This window comes from Rhinolophus sinicus, linkage group LG01, assembly GCF_036562045.2.
Source record: "Rhinolophus sinicus isolate RSC01 linkage group LG01, ASM3656204v1, whole genome shotgun sequence".
NCBI classification, from domain to species: domain Eukaryota; kingdom Metazoa; phylum Chordata; class Mammalia; order Chiroptera; family Rhinolophidae; genus Rhinolophus; species Rhinolophus sinicus.
In genome coordinates this window covers 1,679,535-1,696,985 of record NC_133751.1, presented here as the reverse complement: position 1 = coordinate 1,696,985, position 17,451 = coordinate 1,679,535, and the positions used below count along the sequence as shown (strand labels likewise).

General features: G+C 60.2%; 1 protein-coding gene across 5 annotated transcripts; it reads left to right on the top strand.

Moving 5' to 3' along the window:
- Nucleotides 1-984: 984 nt before the first annotated feature.
- On the top strand, nucleotides 985-16,346 carry AIRE (autoimmune regulator). 5 transcript variants are annotated; one of them, XM_074324439.1, is made up of 15 exons: nucleotides 985-1,377; nucleotides 1,946-2,120; nucleotides 2,276-2,428; nucleotides 2,779-2,853; nucleotides 3,860-3,973; nucleotides 4,989-5,131; nucleotides 5,299-5,379; nucleotides 6,249-6,361; nucleotides 7,459-7,558; nucleotides 8,031-8,213; nucleotides 8,840-8,958; nucleotides 9,075-9,195; nucleotides 11,427-11,492; nucleotides 14,075-14,305; nucleotides 14,766-16,346. In XM_074324439.1, the coding sequence occupies exons 1-15, from the start codon at nucleotides 1,228-1,230 to the stop codon at nucleotides 14,880-14,882; spliced, it is 1,941 nt and encodes a 646-aa protein (XP_074180540.1). In that variant the 5' UTR covers nucleotides 985-1,227; the 3' UTR covers nucleotides 14,883-16,346. The 5 variants fall into 5 exon arrangements, with proteins under 5 accessions (XP_074180540.1, XP_074180535.1, XP_074180542.1 ...); XM_074324434.1 differs by having other exon boundaries at nucleotides 6,246-6,361; XM_074324441.1 differs by having other exon boundaries at nucleotides 6,246-6,361; nucleotides 14,615-16,346.
- The last annotated feature ends 1,105 nt before the right edge of the window (nucleotides 16,347-17,451 follow it).

The window sequence follows — 17,451 nt, the reverse complement described above, 5'->3', positions numbered from 1 at the left end:
GGACCGAGACACCACCCATCCAAGGCCGTGTGCTTGCTGTGTGACTTTGGTCAAGTTCCTTAACCTTTCTGTGCCTCAGCCTTTATCTGTAGAACAGGGATAATAATAGCACTGACCCAACAGGGCAGTTCTGAAATTGAATCATGCGTTTGCAAAGTGGTCATTACAGGGACTGCTGAATGCATTGTGGGTGGTGCCTGACAAATGAAATAACCCTGCCTGCTGCCTTGCAGGTGAGGACAGAGGCTAGAGATGGCCTACCAAGCGCAGGCTCATTGCTGCATCAGTGCCTCATGGAGAAACTGAGGCTCAGCCCGTGGCCGGGGGGCCCCCTCCACACAGGCTGGCAGGGCACCTGCAGTAAGGGACTGCCATGGAAACCCCGCCTGCGGGAAAGTCCGGAATTCTACAGGAGCCTCTTCGCTAATCTTGAAGCAGCTGGTGACGCAGGCCGCGGTCCGTCCCAGCTCGATGGCACAGGCACACCTGCAAGGGTTTCACCGCTGTAAAAAAGGGAAGACTGATCTTCCTGGCAGTTTTAAATTCCCCTTAAACCATCGTCCTACAGCTAACTAGTCTCCCAATGTCAGTTCAGCCAATGGGGGGAAAAAACCTACCAGGTGCACAGTGACCTTAGAGGAGGAGGATGCCCAAAGGAGAGGGACGCTGAGCTGCCTGCCGGGGGCGACATTCACTGGTCACCCCTAAAGCCACAGCACCGTGCCCCGGTGCCCCTCGGTGCCTTTGTGTGGAAGTTTCAGAGCCGCTGGCCCAGCAGGTGCCATTAGATGTGACATGAAGTGGCTTTGCTTTCATGAGACCTGGTCCACATGAGTGCGGGGACCGGGAGAGTTGGTTCAGAAGTTTCCTTTACAAAGCAAAGAAAGGCCAACAACCCGCTGGCAGGTGGGGCATGGGCCGGCTCACTCGGTTACGGGAAGTCCCAGTCCTGCCCCTCTGGAAGCCCCCGGGCCTGATTGGCTTTGGGGCAGCACGGCCTTTGCTCTTTCCGTGGGGAGTCAAGTATAACAGGGCACCCGGCAGCGGCAGCGCTCAGCTCCGCGGAAGTGCCCGCCCAGGTGCGCTGGCCCAGGTGCCCGACGGGGCTGGGGATCGCGAGGACCAGGCGGCAGACACGGCCCAGACATCCCACAAGTCCGCCGGCGCTCCGAGGCCGCGCCCCAGGCAGGGAAAGGGGGCCCCTGGACCCACGCTCCAGACCCCGCGATGGCGGGAGAGGCCCGGGCGGGCGGGGACGCGGCCTTGCGCCGTCTCCTGAGGCTGCACCGCACTGAGATCGCCGTGGCCGTGGACAGCGCCTTTCCGCTGCTGCACGCGCTAGCCGACCGCGACGTGGTTCCCGAGGACAAGTTTCAGGTGGGCCCCAACCCAGACCCCACTCGCCGGTAGCCTTCCCCTCCCCCCTCCCAGGAGCGGGGCTGGGAGTGGTGGTGGGGGGGTAGGTGGGGAAGCTGAGTTCCAGATGGACCCGCCCCCAGCCCCGTGCCTCCCAAGTCTCCCACCGCCGACACGCCGCCGCCCCCAATGACCCTAGCTAGCCCCTCCCTGCCCCACCTACGAGCCAGGGGGACGATCTCCAAGCCGAGTTAGAGCTGGCCGGGTCCCCACTGCCCCAATCACCAGCTGAGGAGAAGGTCCCAGGACAAGTTCCAGGTCCGCCCCCAACCCAGATCGGCAATGCCCCTCCCAGCGTCCCCAAGCCTCTGTCCAAGCCAGGAGCATGGTCCCCTAACATGAGTTCCAAGTGGGCCGCCCTCTCCCCAACACCCACATGCTATTCCCACGCCTGCCCCAAGCCAAGAGACAGGCACGGTGCCCAGGGCTCGGGTTGGCATCCGCCCTCCAGTCCCCCAGTAGAGGTGGCAGGAAGGCGGCGCACCAGGGAGGCTGCAGGCAGGGCCCCCACTTCCTGCTCTTGCTTCAGGAGACGCTGCGTCTGACAGAGAAGGAGGGCTGCCCACAGGCCTTCCACGCGCTCCTCTCCTGGCTCCTGACCCGAGACACAGCCATCATCCTGGACTTCTGGAGGGTTCTCTTCAAGGACTTCAACCTGGAGAGATACGCCCGGCTACAGCCCATCCTACACAGCTTCCCTAAAGGTGGGGGCGCTGGGCTGGGGGCTGAGGACTGTACAAGGGAAGGGGTGTGTATGTCTGGGGGGCGGTAGGGAGCCCCTACACGTCACCCAGGACCACCTTGAGTTTTAAGAGGCAAAGGCTGGAGGCCAGGCCCGGCTCCTTCTCACGCCCTGCAGATGTGGACCTCAGCCAGCCCCGGAAGGGGAGAAAGCCGCCCGTTGGCCCCAAGGCTGCAGTGCCCCTGCCCAGACCCCCCACCAAGAGGAAGGTCCTGGAGGAGCCGCGGACGGCCCCGGCAGCCCTGTCCCCAAGGGGTGCCCCCAGCCCAGGTATGCAATTTGAGGAGCCGGCTGGGTCACAGACCACCCCGGGAAGGCCGCCGCTGCCCCCACCACATGCCCTCCAGCTGGCTCCAGGAGCGTCTGCCCCACCAGATCAGCCAGAGCCAGCCTAGTGGGGGCAGCAGAGGTCCCCTGGGGGTGTTAACTGGACACACTGGATGTTGTCCCAGGGGCCATGAAGTAGACAGGTGGGTGTCACTTTTCACTGATGTGGACACCAGAGCCCAGTGAAGCGAGGGAACCCACAGGAGCAGGGCAGACACCCCTCCCCACTCTCCATCCTGCCTGTGGACTGGCCCTGGCAGAGAGGAGGGCCTGCAGCCGCACCTCCCCTGCAGGCTCTCAAGCGAAGGCCAAGCCCCACAAGAAGCCGGAGACCGCTGCCGAGCCACAGCGCCTCCCACTGGGGAACGGTGAGTAGGCCCCAGGCTCCTGCTCCTAGGCCAGGGTCAGGGGTTCCACCTGTGGCCTGCCCTCCAAGGGCCTGTCCTGGCACCTGGGACCATGCTGCCCTGGAGTCTCACCCCAAAGCCACACCCGGGAAAGAGGGCACGCCTTGGGTCACCTCTCCTGTGCCCATCCAATGGCCAGCTCAACTCTGCTTCCTCCAGAGAAGCCTCCTTGGTCCCCTCCCTGCCCCGGGACACGGGACACCAGAGACCTCCTGTGCTCACTGGGTACTGACCTGGGAGCAGGTCCTGGGTATTCTGCTCCCTCCCTGCACAGCCCCCGGGGCCATGTCCTAGGGGGCCCTGTTCATCCTGCCCGCCACGTTCAGTCAGCACACACACACACACATCACACACAGACATATCACACACATATCACACACACACACATCACACACATCACACACACACATCACACACACACATCACACATCACACACAGACATATCACACACATACCACACACCACACACATATCACACACACCACACACACACATCACACATCACACACAGACATATCACACACACACCACACATATCACACACACCACACACATATCACACACACCCCCCACACACACATCACACACAGACATAGCACACACACACCACACATACCACACACACCACACACACACACACCACACACACAACAGACATATCACACACATATCACACACACATACTCACACACACATATCACACACACACTCACACACACATCACACACATACACATACACCACACTCCTCACCCCTCATCCTCACACTCACTCACACCCATCTCTGCTCTGACACAGGGCTTTCTGCCTGTCTGTGTGAGGGGCCGGCCTCCTCTGAGACCTGCCCTCGTGGAAGGAAAGAAGGATCCCATTGCCCTGGACCCTCGGTCCTCACTGCCCCCACACAGGAGGTGCTCAGGGGACATCACCCCAATTGCTGACCACCATCTGGTGCTCCCTTCCCCAGGAATCCAGACCATGTCCGCTTCGGTCCAGAGAGCTGTGGCTGTGTCCTCTGGGGACGTCCCAGGAGCCCGTGGGGCCGTGGAGGGCATCCTCATCCAGCAGGTGTTTGAGTCAGGTAGACGGCACAAGCCCCCTGAGCCCATGACCCCCTTAGCTCTCTGGTGGCCCCAGAGCAGACAGGACAGTGGGCAGCCAGTGGTTCTGCTGGCTCTGGAGGGGCAGGGCTCTGAGGGCCCGCAAGGGGGCAGCGGCTCCCGGACGCGCAGGCCTGGGGACTTCCGAGAGGCCAGCGGTCCATGGCCGCATCCTGGATCACTTCCGTCCACTTGGATGAGCCCTTCCAGCTTGCGCTCACGCCCTGAGAACGAACGTCCTTGCTCACGGGGTCTGGTCTTCGGGCATGGCTGCGCTGCTCGGACCCTCTGGGGGGCCACTCTCTCGGCAGGACAGTCTGTAGCACCCCAGCACCGCCTTCCTGCACTCTCTGTGCTGGGCTCCGGCTGGCTTTGCTGAGGACCAGCTGGCCCTGGGAGCTGCTGTGGGCCTTGGGCTCTCACCAGGGATGGGCCCAAGGACCCCACCTTAGTTCCCTGGGCTGTTATGACAAATTGCCTCAAACTGAGCAACTTAAAGCAACAGAAATTCCAAATTCGAGGTGTCGGCAAAGCCACGCTCCCACGGTAGACTGGAGAGCAGAATATCTCCTTGCGTCTCCCAGCTCCTGGTGGCTGCTGGCTCCCTGGTTGCCTGTTTCCAGCCTCTGCCCCCATTGTCACAGGGTGTCTTCCATCTGTCTTTCTGTTATCTCTTCTCATAAAGACACCAGCCATTGGACGTAGGGTTCAGTGTGAGCCTGTCTTAACTAATTCCATCTGCAAAGACGCTACCTGCAACTAAAGTCCCATTCTGATATTTCAAGGACATGAATCTGGGGGAGACATGCTTCACCCAGTACAGTCCCCCAGCAGAGAGCCCTCCTGTGCCCAGGCCCCTGGCCCCAGACCTGAGTGGGGGCAGGTGGGGAGAAGCACCCAGGTGCAGAGCTCACCTGGCCACGGGCATGGGGCCTGCAGTGCGGCCCAGCAGGGCCAGCTGGGCAGGCGGCCAAGCCAGTCAGTGTCTCCTCCCAGGTGGTGCCCAGAAGTGCATCCAGGTTGGGGGTGTTTACACACCCAGCAAGTTTGAAGACCCCGGTGCGGGGAAGAACAAGGCTCGCAGTGGTGGTGGCCTGAAGACCCTGGTCCGAGCCAAGGGGACCCAGGCTGCTTCCCCTGTAAGTGTTGCCCCAACCCCCCCAGGGAGGCCCCTTGGCACCGTCCTGCCCCCTCCACCAGCACCCAGAACAGCAGCAGCGTCCCCGCTGGGCCAGGAGCTCTACTGGGGATGGGGGTCCCTGCCAGGCTGCAGCCCCTGTTGGTGACCCTCTTTTCTCCCCTGCAGGCTGGAGGGGACCCGAGGGCAGGTCAGCAGGGCAGGGGCCCAGCCCCTCCTTCCCTCCCCAGCGAGCCCCACCTCCACCAGGTAACGCCCAGACACGGAGGTGCCCCTCACCCCACGACCCCGCCGCCGGTCCTGCCACTTGGCTGCTTGTCCAGGTCACTCACTCCAAAGACTGCAGGACAAGGCCTAGGCTTCTCTCCACAGGGAGGAGTTCTTTTTTTAATAGTATCTTGTTCTGATAACGCAGTTTTAAAAATTCAAATAAGTCAAGGAGAGTGAATCCTCCTGGGCTTTTAAAGTCGTGGTGTTTCGTCCAGGTGCCAGCTGTCCCTCGTCTCACAGTTGGCCCATGGGTGGGGCAGTGGCCCCTGCTGAAAGCCAGGCGCCCAAGTGTCAAGCGCGTCCTTGGGCTCCCAGCACCGCTTCTTAATGAGGCAGAACCGTCCCAGGCACTGAGCTGAGCCAGGCACCCAGGAGCCAGCGGCACCCGGGCCTGCTCCCAGCTGGCGGGGTCCAGGGGACTGGCATGAGTGTGCTCATTGCTGTGCAAGGCTGCCCAGCCTGGCAGCCCAGGGGCTTCTGGAGGAGGCAGCATCCAGGAGGGCATGGTGGGTGCCACGCAGACAAGGGCACAGCAGGAGGGCTTGTGTGGAGGGGACAGCAGGTGGCTGGGCCAACAGGAACAGCACCGGGCCTGCCCGGCTGCTGCCCCATGAGGAAGGGCAGCGTGGCTGTGTGCGTGCAGCTGAGGGACCTCCTGGGGCACAGGTGCCCACGAGAAAGCCTGTTCTTCCCAAGAGGGATGTACCAGGACATGTGTGGAGGTGAACGCGGTCTGGGGGGCCCCAGGAGCAGGCAGCAGCCAAGAGGGGCGCTGTTCTGGGGCTCTCGGGAGGGCGTGGCCCCATCCCCCGTCTCCCAGAGGACGCCGTCTCTTCCTGTGTCAGAAGAACGAGGATGAGTGTGCAGTGTGCCGCGACGGCGGGGAGCTCATCTGCTGTGACGGCTGCCCCCGGGCCTTCCACCTGGCCTGCCTGTCCCCACCACTCCGGGAGATTCCCAGGTGAGCCTCCGCACCGCCCATCCGCCGGCTTCTCGGGGCCTCTACCCACTGACCCTGAGTGGGAAGACGCCCAGAAGCCTTTCCAGTCTACGGATGGGAAGTGAGGACTGGTGGGGAGGGGGGGCTTGGTTCAGGTCACTGGGCAGTGGAGCTGGGGCCTGGGCTCCATCCATCCACCTCCCTGTGTGACCACAGTGTCCCCTCCAGCCTGGCCACAGGCCCCTGAGGGTGGCAAAGCAGAATGGAGGCCCGAGGCAAAGAGTGGCCAGCCTGCCCCATCTCACCCCACACTGCGGGCTAATCTCCCGCAAGCAGCTGATCCCCGACCCCAAGCACAGTTCGACCGCAAGTCGGGGTTGAGGAGCACAGAGGCCACAGGGCTGCACCCCAAGGGCCAGTCTGCCTCCTGGCGCCCCTTCCCCTGGCCCACCGACAGAGCCCTGTCTCCCCAACAGTGCCCACAGGTCGTGGTGGTCTGCGGGAACAGCATGGGTGGAGTCCAGCCCTGGCCCTGCCCACTTGCTTTCTGTGTGACCTTGACCTGCTCACATCTCTCTGAGCCTCAGATGCTTTGGCACAAAGCAATCGGGTTCAACCAGGGTCGTCATGCTGCTTCCCCCACCCTTCCCCTGCCCTGATCATCTGTCATTCTTCCATTCTCTTCCTTCTTGCACATGATGGGCTCCTTTCTGCTGGGCACCCGCCCCCTTATGGAAGGAGGTGGATCTCTGGATATAAACCCCAACCTAGCAAGTCCCCCCTGCAGGCCAGGCCAGTGAGAGCCAGGCATGGCTGCTGCAGGTGCAGTGTTAGGCATTTTGGGGGTTCATCAGAGGAGCACTCAAGGGGACACTGACCACTCTGGTGAGAGCCACCCCACCAGGGGTAAATATTGGGCATTCTGGGCTCTCCTGCTGACTGGTCAGGCAGGCCCTTCCATTGTGACTCTGCCCACTTCCTGCGTGAGCCTCAGTTTCCCCATCTGTAAAAGGAAAGGGTGACCTGGAGGAGCCCTCAGGCCTCCCCTGCATTGTGGCTTTGGGACTCTATCGTCTCCCTGTCTTGCCCTGCATGCCCCTGGCTGGTGACACGAGCAGTGGTACCTGGAGGTGCTCCAGCTGCCTCCAGGGAGGAGCCCAGAGAGACCTGCCCCGGGCCGAGCAGCCGTGGCCCCCGGAGCTGCCTGCCGAGACGCCGGTAAGCACAGGCCCAGCCCCAGGCTCTCTGCTTGCCTGGAATACTGCCCTTTGGCCACTCCTGTGGGTCAGTCCTGCCCCAGCCAGTGAGCAGTGCACCCTCACTTCAGCCCAGCCACATGGCCCGTTTCTCAGTGCTCTGACTGGGGGCCTTGGCTCTGTCCAACACAGGGAACGCACTTTGGGCACTGATAATGTTTCCCCAAATGTTTGCAGTGTCTGTTGCAGCAACAACATGAAGGCTATGACACATGCCTGGGTGTAGACCCTGGGTTTACTCTGACAGCCGGAAGCCCCAGAGCACCCTGTCTTTAGATGGGGAAAGGGTCGCAGGCTGATGACCAGAGCTGAGACTACCAAGCCCTGTCTGACCCACTGTGGGGTTCCTCCCAGGACCCCAATAGTCACTACCTCCCTGGGTGGTGCTGGATAGGCCCCCTGCCGCACCACAAGCACTGACTCTCTGATTCCAGGTCATCCTGGGACTCAGGTCGGCAGGAGAGGAGGCGAGGGGACTGCCCAAGGAGACTCCAGCTGGGATGCACACTGCTGTCACCTACAAGCACCCGCTGGCCCCACCTTCCGCGGCCCCCCTATCCACGCTGGACCCCTCGGCCCTGCGCCCCCTACTATGTGTGGGCCCCGAGGAGCAGCAGGTCAGGGGGCTGGGGTCTGGTAGTTGGTTTCGGGGAGCTCAGGGCCTGCAAGGCAGTCAGGCAAACCTGAAACAGGAGAGTGGCGGGGGAAAGTGGGTAGGAGTCTGATGGGGGTGAGGGGGCAGGACTCCACGGAGGCCTATGACAGAGCAGCCAGATTGGCCGTGGGGCGGCAGGTGGGAAGAAGCTGGAGGGAGGCACCCAGGACAAGGTGGGGGCTCCCGGAGGGATTCCAGCAGGGGTGAGGCATTCTCTCCTCATTCCTGAAATCCCCACCCCAAAAAGAGGCAGGACAATAGCCGGGATGGGATGTTGGAGAGCACCCAGGTCCCCCAGCTTCTCCCGCCTCCTTCGGGGCGGGCCATTCCGGGGACTCATGGACCAGCTCTAAAGGGGGTAAGGGGCCCACTAAGGGGGAGCGGGTCGGGGCACCTGGTTTCTCTGGGCTGCAGCCCTAAGGTGCAGGGCGCCCCTGACTTCCTGGGGCTGGATCCCCAAACCGCGGGGCCTTACGAACGCCCCTCCCCGACGTCCAGCCCCAGTGGGGTCCCTGGGGCGGTGCAGAAGGCGCAGGGTGGGTTGCACCCCTTTGCTAGCTTCGGGTCACAGCCGTGTCCGCTCTGCAGGGCCCCACGCCCGGCGCGCGGTGCGGAGTGTGCGGGGACGGCGCGGATGCGCTGCGCTGCGCTCACTGCGCCGCCGCCTTCCACTGGCGCTGCCACTTTCCCGCAGGGGCCAGGCCGGGGTGAGTGCGACGTCAGGGGAAGCGGGGTGGGGGGGCGGCCCCCGCGGCTACAAGAAAGACCCCTCCACGCCCCCTGGCCGAGCCCGGGCAGCCCGCAGCCTGTCTTCTGTGCGCAGGGCCGTCCTGCGCTGCAGATCCTGCTCGGGAGACCCCGCCCCGACTCCTGCTCCGGCTCCGGCTCCAGGGGAGGGGGCGCCCGCCCCGAGCTCCGCGCGCCAGGCACCGGGACCTGCCAAGGTCAGTGCAGCCGTGGGGAAGGAGGGCCACGTGGGGTTGGGAGGTGGGGGAGCCCATCTCGAGGGGAGGCTCCCGCTCCAGCTTCGCGGGTTCGAACTATATCCCCAACCGTGTGGTCCTTATTTATATGCAGTGTTTTTGTTTAAATCGACTTTTTTTTGGTTAATCTATTTAAAAAGGAAACACGCCTGAACGGTAGTGATAGGAAGTTGGCTGCACGTCTGTGCCCAGAGCTTCTCTAGCCCCCAGCGCCGCTCCCCAAGCCCGGGGAGTGCTGTGCACCGAGCTCTGCTGCCCCGGTGAGGGGTGGGGTGACCTAGCGAGCGGAGGGAAGCCCCGCACTGGGGATGAGCAAGCGCAGGCGATGACCGAGGGACACACACACACACACACACGCACACACACACACAGCCTAATCTCACCGAGTCTGCTTTCACCTGTCCATGTAAGAAAGTCCAAACCTGTATAGAATTTTTATAAAAATTTATTGGAGGCAAACAGAAGATATGCCTCAGAAATAAGGTCTCAACAGACTGAGATAAATGCTTCTGCCAATTGCAGTTTCTTTTATGCATCTGAGATGAAGGCGGTGCCGTCAGGAAGGGTACATGGGGACGGGAGAGCCCAAGGTGGGGTTACAGGTTGTTAAGCTCATTTGCTCTCTGGAGGGTGGTTAAGTCTTAGGAGGAGGGTCTGAAAGGCATTTCAAAGGTGTGTGAAGCCAGACACACAGGAACGAGGGACAGGGCTGCTTAAGGCAAAGATAAACCTTTTGCTGAGGAAGTTAGATGCCTGGGGCCAGACTACCCGCCAGGGCCTGCCCAGATAGGAAGTGAGGATCAGACCACTTGTGAGGTTCCTTTCCCTAGAACCCCTCCTCCGTCCACACCCCCATCCACCCCGTCCTGCCCCATCCAGCGCCAGGAGTTCCTGGAGAGAAGAAACTCTCGGTCCTCACTTGGCCAGGGCCCCAGCTGTGAGTGAGTCACCCAGGGCTCCCTCACATCCTGGAGGAGGGGTGGGGTCCCGTGTGTCCCCAGTCAGGAGCCCCCACAGTGTGGCATCGCTTGCCTTGGCTGCCCTACACAGAGGCCTTCCTGACCACGTCCCTGCCCCAGAGGAATCTTTGGGGGCCCCATGGGGGTGACAAGTCCTCACCCCATCCGTGCCCATCCTGCTTCTTAGCCGAGCCTGAGGCTCGCAGACACACTGTGTGGGAGACAGGGTACCCCAGACACTGCATCAAGGCCCCGCCCATGAGGCGGGCTCACAGCTGCGGGAGTCCTGCTCTGGCTGGAAGCCTCTCTCAGGGTCCCCAAGCCCCCTGACATGGCTTCTCCTCCAGGAAGCCTTCACGGAGGTCTCCAGGGAGGGGGTGCCTCCCTCCAGAAGATGCTTTATTGAGACCTGGGTTCTTTTCTCGTAACAGCAAAGGCCCCTTTCTTTTCATTTGATGTAAAACGTGATGCCATTTTGAAGTAAAAAGTGGCCCCCCCTTGCCCCTCTTCTGGCCCCCTTCCCAAGGTGTAGTCACATGCCCGTGGGTGTGGCCCCAGACCCTTTCCTGAGGCCTCTGTACACCTGGGGCAGTGCGCCTGATCCCAGCACCTAGGGCTGCTGGGCCCTGGGCAGGGCCTGTGTTTATCAGGCCTACCCAGCTGGAGGTGCTGACATTTGGCTGTTCTGAGCTACAAACCTGGCAATTTCACAGGGTTCCACTTAGAACAGCCTTCTGTTGTCCCTCCTGGTGGCAGCCTCATTGCCGGCTCTGGCCTCTCGCCCAAGGGCATGGCTGGCCCTGGCCATGCTTGTTGGCTGGTTGAGTGGCTGGCAGTGGACCGGGCACTTTCCTCTCTGGGCCTCCATTTTCCATCAGTGGCAGGGTTCTCTGAGTCGCCTCCCACTCCCCAGAGGGCCACACACAGTGTGTGGAGGCAGGCAGGCCTGGGGGGCCTGGGGCAGCCAGCTTCCTGAGGTGCAGGGCCCTGGGCAGGCCACCCCAAGCTTGCTCATGCCCCAAGTTCGCCTGTGCCCACCACCCCCAGAAGGAGCGAGGTGTTAGAATTCAGTTCTCACCCCCCCACCCACTAGAGAAGCATCGCAGCTCCCCCACTGCCCTGGCACCAGCCCCCCCCCCCAGATCCTGCTGCCTCTGTGGGGAGCCCTGTTGCCATGGGATATCCCAGCGGGGGTGTGCAAGTTGGGCTGACCTCCCCTTTCCTCGGTTCCAGGCAGGGGACGATTCTGGTCACGAGCCTGTTCTGCACCGGGATGACCTGGAGTCCCTCCTGAGCGAGGTAACTACCACCTGGCTGGGCCTGCACCTGCCCTTCTCCTCCTGCTGTACTGCTCCCCCCATTCCCGCCCCAGGGCAGCCAGCACCCTAGCCACCACCGGGGGCCTAGGACACCTGGCCCTGGGCACTCCATGCAGCACAGGGCCACACGCTCCAGGATGGCGCTGACCCCTCCGCACACGCGCAGGAGCCCTGAGTGTACAAACACACTAAGGAGCCCTGAGCCACTCCCCCTTCTAGCCTGCCCAGAGGTCCCAGGGCCTGGACATGGCTGCAGAGCCAGCACTATGGCCCCCAAAGCGTAACTCGGAGGCCACGACTTTCCCCAGTGTGGGGTGGGCACCCGAACCTGGGCCCTTTGTGGATCTGCCACTCCTCGACCCGAAGACGAGCAACTAGAATCTCTGGGAAGAAAATGTGGCTTTTAGGGGCCCATCTTCTTTTGACAGGAGGTCCACTCCTCCAGCCCTTCCCAGACCCAGGTCCCCAGCGCCCTCGCTCTGCTCTGTCCCACAGCACTCCTTTGATGGCATCCTACAGTGGGCCATCCAGAGCATGTCCCGCCCGCTGGCAGAGGCGCCCACCTTCCCCTCCTGATACGGGAGGGGCCACCGCAGCGCAGGGGGAGGGGCTGAGTGAGAGCAGGCCCCACCCCCACATGGGTGGACCTGAGTGCTCCTGCTCATTGTGACTCTGCTCCGAGAGGGACAGGGGACGCACTCCCGCACCCCTGGAAGTGTCCAGGTTAGTGCCAAGAGGACCTGGAAAATTCCAAGTGCTGGCAACACTGGCTTGTAAACACAGCCCGTCTGCGGTGACACGAGCCAGCATGTGTGCTGAAATTAAAGTCACTTTTGTGTGGTTTGACGTGCTCTCCAGGGGTGTGTGTTTATTTTGGGATGTTTGAACCCCTGCGTTTCTGGTGCCTGATGTGTAGGCTGAGCCGGCTGGCTGAGAACTCGCTGTAATAGCAGAGAAATGCCATGAACAGGAGTCACAGCGAGATGAGACACAGACATCACACCCCACTCTGCCCGGTGCCACCTGTGCCCGAGACCCACCCACCTCTGCCTTTGGCCCCACTGTGCCCTGCCCCTCTCTGTTCCTCAAAGGTCCAAGCTCCTCCCTGCCCCAGGGCCTTTGCACAACGGTGCTCTCTGCTCAGATTTCCTTGCCTTGGTGCTTCACAGTCCATGCCACCCTCATTCATTCATTCAACAAAGCTTCCTGTAGGTCCTCTGTAAGCTGAGCATTTTGCCAGGCACGGGGTCTGGAGGGATATTCCGGTGGAGGGACAGGTCACACACAAGAGGACTGTAGCCTCAGACAGGGTAATAACCGCTGTGAAGCAGAAGGCAGGACAAGGGCGGGGGTGACAGCGTGCTGGGAGGGGCCGGTGTGTCTGTGGATGGGGGGTGGGCACCCAGAACAAGACAATACTCTGGACGCAGTTAGACTCAAGCTAGTGAAGCCGCCTGGCTCTTGGCTGGTTACCTGAGCTGGGCTGGACGTGCACCTCACATGCCTGTCATTTGACTGCTGACCTGCTGCTCTGAGGACAGTTTGGAGAGACCACACCTCCGTTAATTCTCGTGGGACTCTGAGAGTCCCCTCTGGGAAGTCAGTAGGGATCCTAGGGACAGGCCACTGAGAGGGAGCACATATGTAAAAAGAGAATATGCATATATGCATATAGATATGAGTATGTATGTGGACATGTGGACATATTGGAAGGAAACGCTGAACAATGCACACAGTGTGCGGCAGGGGGGATTCCAGGCTATTCGTCCTCTGCACGTTGTCCTGCCATTCTGATTAAGTTCTGAGTAACGGAACAAGCATGACTTCCGAAAGGCAAATGCACTTCACAGCGACAGTCAGCTGCCAGCTGTGCACATGAGCGGACGGGCAGAGTGGCCGGGCCGTGAGCCCCGTGGGCTGGGTGGAGCTGCCACTGGCCCCAAGGCCCGGCCTGCCGGTCTCAGCAGTGCTGTCCATGAGTGCATGAGTGAATGAATGAATGAATGAATGAATGAATGAATGAGTGGGTGAACGGACACCACTTTGTCCTTCCACGTATTCAAGTGTGGTGTTCCCTACCTCAGAGGTGGAACCCGGGTACCCTGTTCTCTGTGAGCAGCTCACCTCATTCCAGCGGAGCTGACCTCATTGCAGAGGGCGAGAGGGGTAGCCTGGTGGACCAGGCAGAGCAGCAACCCAGCCAGAGCTAAAGGGGTGCAGGGGGGCAGGGCAGTGGGTGGGCTTCCCATGTGGACCCCCAGAAAGAGGCCCTCCAGCCCTGGCTGGCCTGCCCCTCCCTCCAGAGTGACCCAGCCCCTCCAGCGTCCCCCCCACCCAGGCGCTTTGATTGGGCCTCCTAAACATCTTACAGACCCGACCCTTCTCCACCGTTACCACCCTAGAACCAGCCATCACTGCACGGCGACCCCACTGGAGCCGCTACCCCCAGGTGTGCGTGTCCTTCCATGCTTCACCTAGAGTGGAAACCTTTGTGGGGGCTGCAGGGGACGTGGGGCCATTTTCCTGCTCTCTCTACTTAAGTGCCTGCTTGATCCTCCACAGCAAAATGGAAAAGGCAGCCAGGAGCCGAAGACAAACCCCAGACAACAGGCTTCCAGGCACATGCTCCCAGCCCCAGATTCAGCTTCCAGCCAAGTCCAGCCGCCTGCCTCCCAGAGGAGCCCCGCAAGCGCCTCCCCCGTGAGGAGCCCAGAGGAGTGCCATGCTCCGGGCAGGTCCCCTGCCAGCTGGCTGTGGGACCCTGTACCTGGGCTGCAGCACCTGCATCTCCTGGTAACCCACAGGCCAGGAGTTGGGGGCAGGCAGATGAGGCTGTTGTGGGAGCCCAGGGAAGGTCTTCCTTTTGGCTGATGGATGAGCCGGTGGGGCAAGCTCCAGGCCAGAACAGGTGGGCGGGGAGCTCCTCCAAGTTACATGCCACAGTCTTCTAGAAGTTCTCCAGGCATAAATGCCCATCTGGTCAAGTGTCGGGTGGCTCTGAGGCCTCGGTACACGTGCCCGGTGGGACCCCACCTCAGTGGAGGGGACGGGAGAGCCAGCTGAGAAGCAGGTGGAACCCACGCCCCTCTGTCACCCCTGCAGAGGTCGGGAGATCTGTTCTCTGGAGTGGCAAGCAGAGTGTCTGCACCGGCAATGCCACAAACAGTTGCAGCAGGGGCACCACAGGGAAGGCGCGTGGCCAGGTGACCACAGGCAGAATGCTGAATGAGGGACCCACCATCTCTTCCTTCAGCTCCAGACAAGGGACAGGAAGATTCTGAACTCTGACCAACCTAAAAGGACAATGGAACAAATGGCCCAGCAAGACCATCTACAACAAGGCTCAACCAACCTCCTTGTCATGGTCTGAGGTTCTGCCCACTCCCCGACTGTATGCCTACCTAACGTCTCGGACCTGCCCGCACCCCAGCCTGCTGTCCATGGTGTGTCCCCAGGACTTGGACAGGCCTTGCTCACACCTTCCCCGGAAGGGGCTGCTGGGGGCTTTAAAAGAAGTCGGCACATCTTTGATATTGGTCTCTTCCAGCGGTGGGGCTTTGCTCCCTCCCCTCCAGCGTGGGCTGGACTCAAGAGCTTGCTTCTCATGAACAGAACTGCTGGACTGCCGTGTGTGACTCCTGAGTTGAGGTTGTGGCTTTCGTCTGGTCGCTCACTCTGGGGGAAGCCACGTTGTGAGAACAGGTGCCATTCCAGAAGCACCTCCTCCAACCCCGGTCGAGCCTCCAGTGATGCTGCTCCGTTAGAGACCCAGAGCCAGACTCACCCAGAGGAGCCACTCCCAAACCCCGCCCCTCAGAAGCCATGAGATAAGACATGTTTCCTGCTGTCTCGGGCCCCTATGTTTGGGGGTACTTTCTTACATGGCACCAGGTATCCTGTGCCGTGAGCTCTCAGGGAAATGGGCCAGATCACAGCCAGAGACTGTTTGTCTTCTCTGAGAGCTTCCATCCAACAGGCTATGGTGGCCTTTCCTTGCCCAGTCGTACTGTATTTGCCACTTAGCTTTTCATGACAAAACTGTGTATTTTTAAGAATATACACAGGCACACACACACGTAATAAAACTAGAAGAAAAGCAAGAAAACATAGCAGCACATCAGTTACTCCAGGGGTAACACGTGGTTCCTTACTCATGCTAATTAATCCGGACACGGAACTTGTCCCTCCTTACGTCCGTACATGTCACCATTAAATAATGCAAGTGGGCTGCATTCACGCTCACCATCTCCTGGGCCCCGCCCTCTCCTTGCCAATCCCATTCCTCCACTATTTCCAAATATTTTACAAAATGTAATATTGTATTTTTGGGAAAAAATATTTAAAAATTTTTCTCTTGCTATAGGGATGGAGTCCCAGCGAGCAGTTTCCAGGCTCTCGACCTCATGAGGAAAGGTGCTGGCTCAGGTAGTAGATGGCCATCAGCTGTGATCAGATGGCCATCGGCTGTAAGCAGTTAGCGGTTAGCCACTGATACAACTGCCATGGCTACACTCAGGGGTTGGTTGGTTGGTTGGCAGAGAAGCGGACGGCGGATTGCGGCTAGCAAGTGTGGTTAGCAAGTGGAATGTGGATTATGGATCGTGTTGATACTACTTCCTGTGTCTCGCCCGACTGCCAGTGAGATGGGGGTGCAGGAAGACCCCTCATTGGGGTACTGGTGGATGTTTGCTTTTGTGTCTCAACCAGCCGCCATACAGTGGTATGACTCCCCTGTCTATGGCTCCGTTGTTCCTTTTTGGCCTCACCATACCCTGTGTCCTTGTGTGGGGAGCGGGAGCTGGGACTCTGCATTACACTTGCCTTCTTTATTTCATTATAGTTATTACGTAATTATTACTGATAAGAACGCTTTACATGAGCTCTGCCTTCATAGTGAGGTGTGAGTGTACACCAGAATTACTAACCACGGGTACGAGCTGGACAGCAGAGGGCCCGGACTCAGTCACCTTCCGAAAAGGAAACCCTGCCCTCTTTGACTGACAGCTCCGGCTGCCGCTCACCCTCCCCGACAGTGGAATCTTTTTAAGTAAACATTTTATCAGAACATACTACATATAAAGAGACTTACACAAATCATAGGTGATCAGCTTGAATGTTCATAAAGCAAACGCACAGGTGTCACCACTCAGCTCAGGGTTAGCCACGCCTCCCAGCCCCAAGGCTCCAAGCAGCTGTCTGGGCCTTCCCCACAAGCAGTCTGAAGTCAGGGCTCCCAGGGGTGGATGCCTTTTGTCACAGCCCTGGATTTGGTTCACAGGAACTCTCCTACCAGTGACCAGGCACCCTGTCTGCCAGGGCTGGGTCTGTTCTGCTGACCACACTGGGTCCCTATGGGGGGGAGGAGCGGGGCGGAAACCTAGCTCAGAAGTCTCCATCACCCAGCCTGAGCGACCCCCCTGAACATCCAAGGTAGAGGCCACTGTCCTGCCCCAGTTCCCCCCCACCCCCCCCAACGCTGCCTGGTGTGCAAGAGTTTTCCAAGGGGCCAGCAAATATTTACCGAAGTAATGAATAAATAAATGCCGGCTAGGGTTCGTCTTAATCCCATTCTGCATTTTAACCAGCGGCCCCTTTCAGTGGACCCTCAGCTAAAGCAGGAAGGCCAGCACTGCCCAATGGGCGTGAGGGTGACTTGCGGCTTCCGCAATGAACTTGAAAAACAAAGTTAAAATTGTTCCAGGCCTAGGATTACAAATTCTGCGCGTCCCTTCAGCAAAGGACTGTCCGTGGGTCCTGCCTCGCGTTTGGCTATGCCTTCGAGGGTCAGGCCCTTTCCAAGGCCTTGGAAAGCTCCTCGGGTGGATTTAAGAACACCTGGACGACGATGAAATGCACTCTCAGCGAACGGACGTTTCTGTTAGGTCCAACAGGTTTAGAAACTTAAAACGGCTGCCCATGGTCAGCCAAGGTCGCAGATT

Bases quoted from the DNA above. Each gene is read 5' to 3' on its own strand.
- AIRE (XM_074324434.1), top strand. From the start codon at position 1,228: ATGGCGGGAGAGGCCCGGGCGGGCGGGGACGCGGCCTTGCGCCGTCTC. The intron at 3,974-4,988 runs GTAGACGGCACA...GTCTCCTCCCAG, and splicing joins CCAGCAGGTGTTTGAGTCAG to GTGGTGCCCAGAAGTGCATC. The intron at 11,493-14,074 runs GTAACTACCACC...GATCCTCCACAG, and splicing joins TGGAGTCCCTCCTGAGCGAG to CAAAATGGAAAAGGCAGCCA.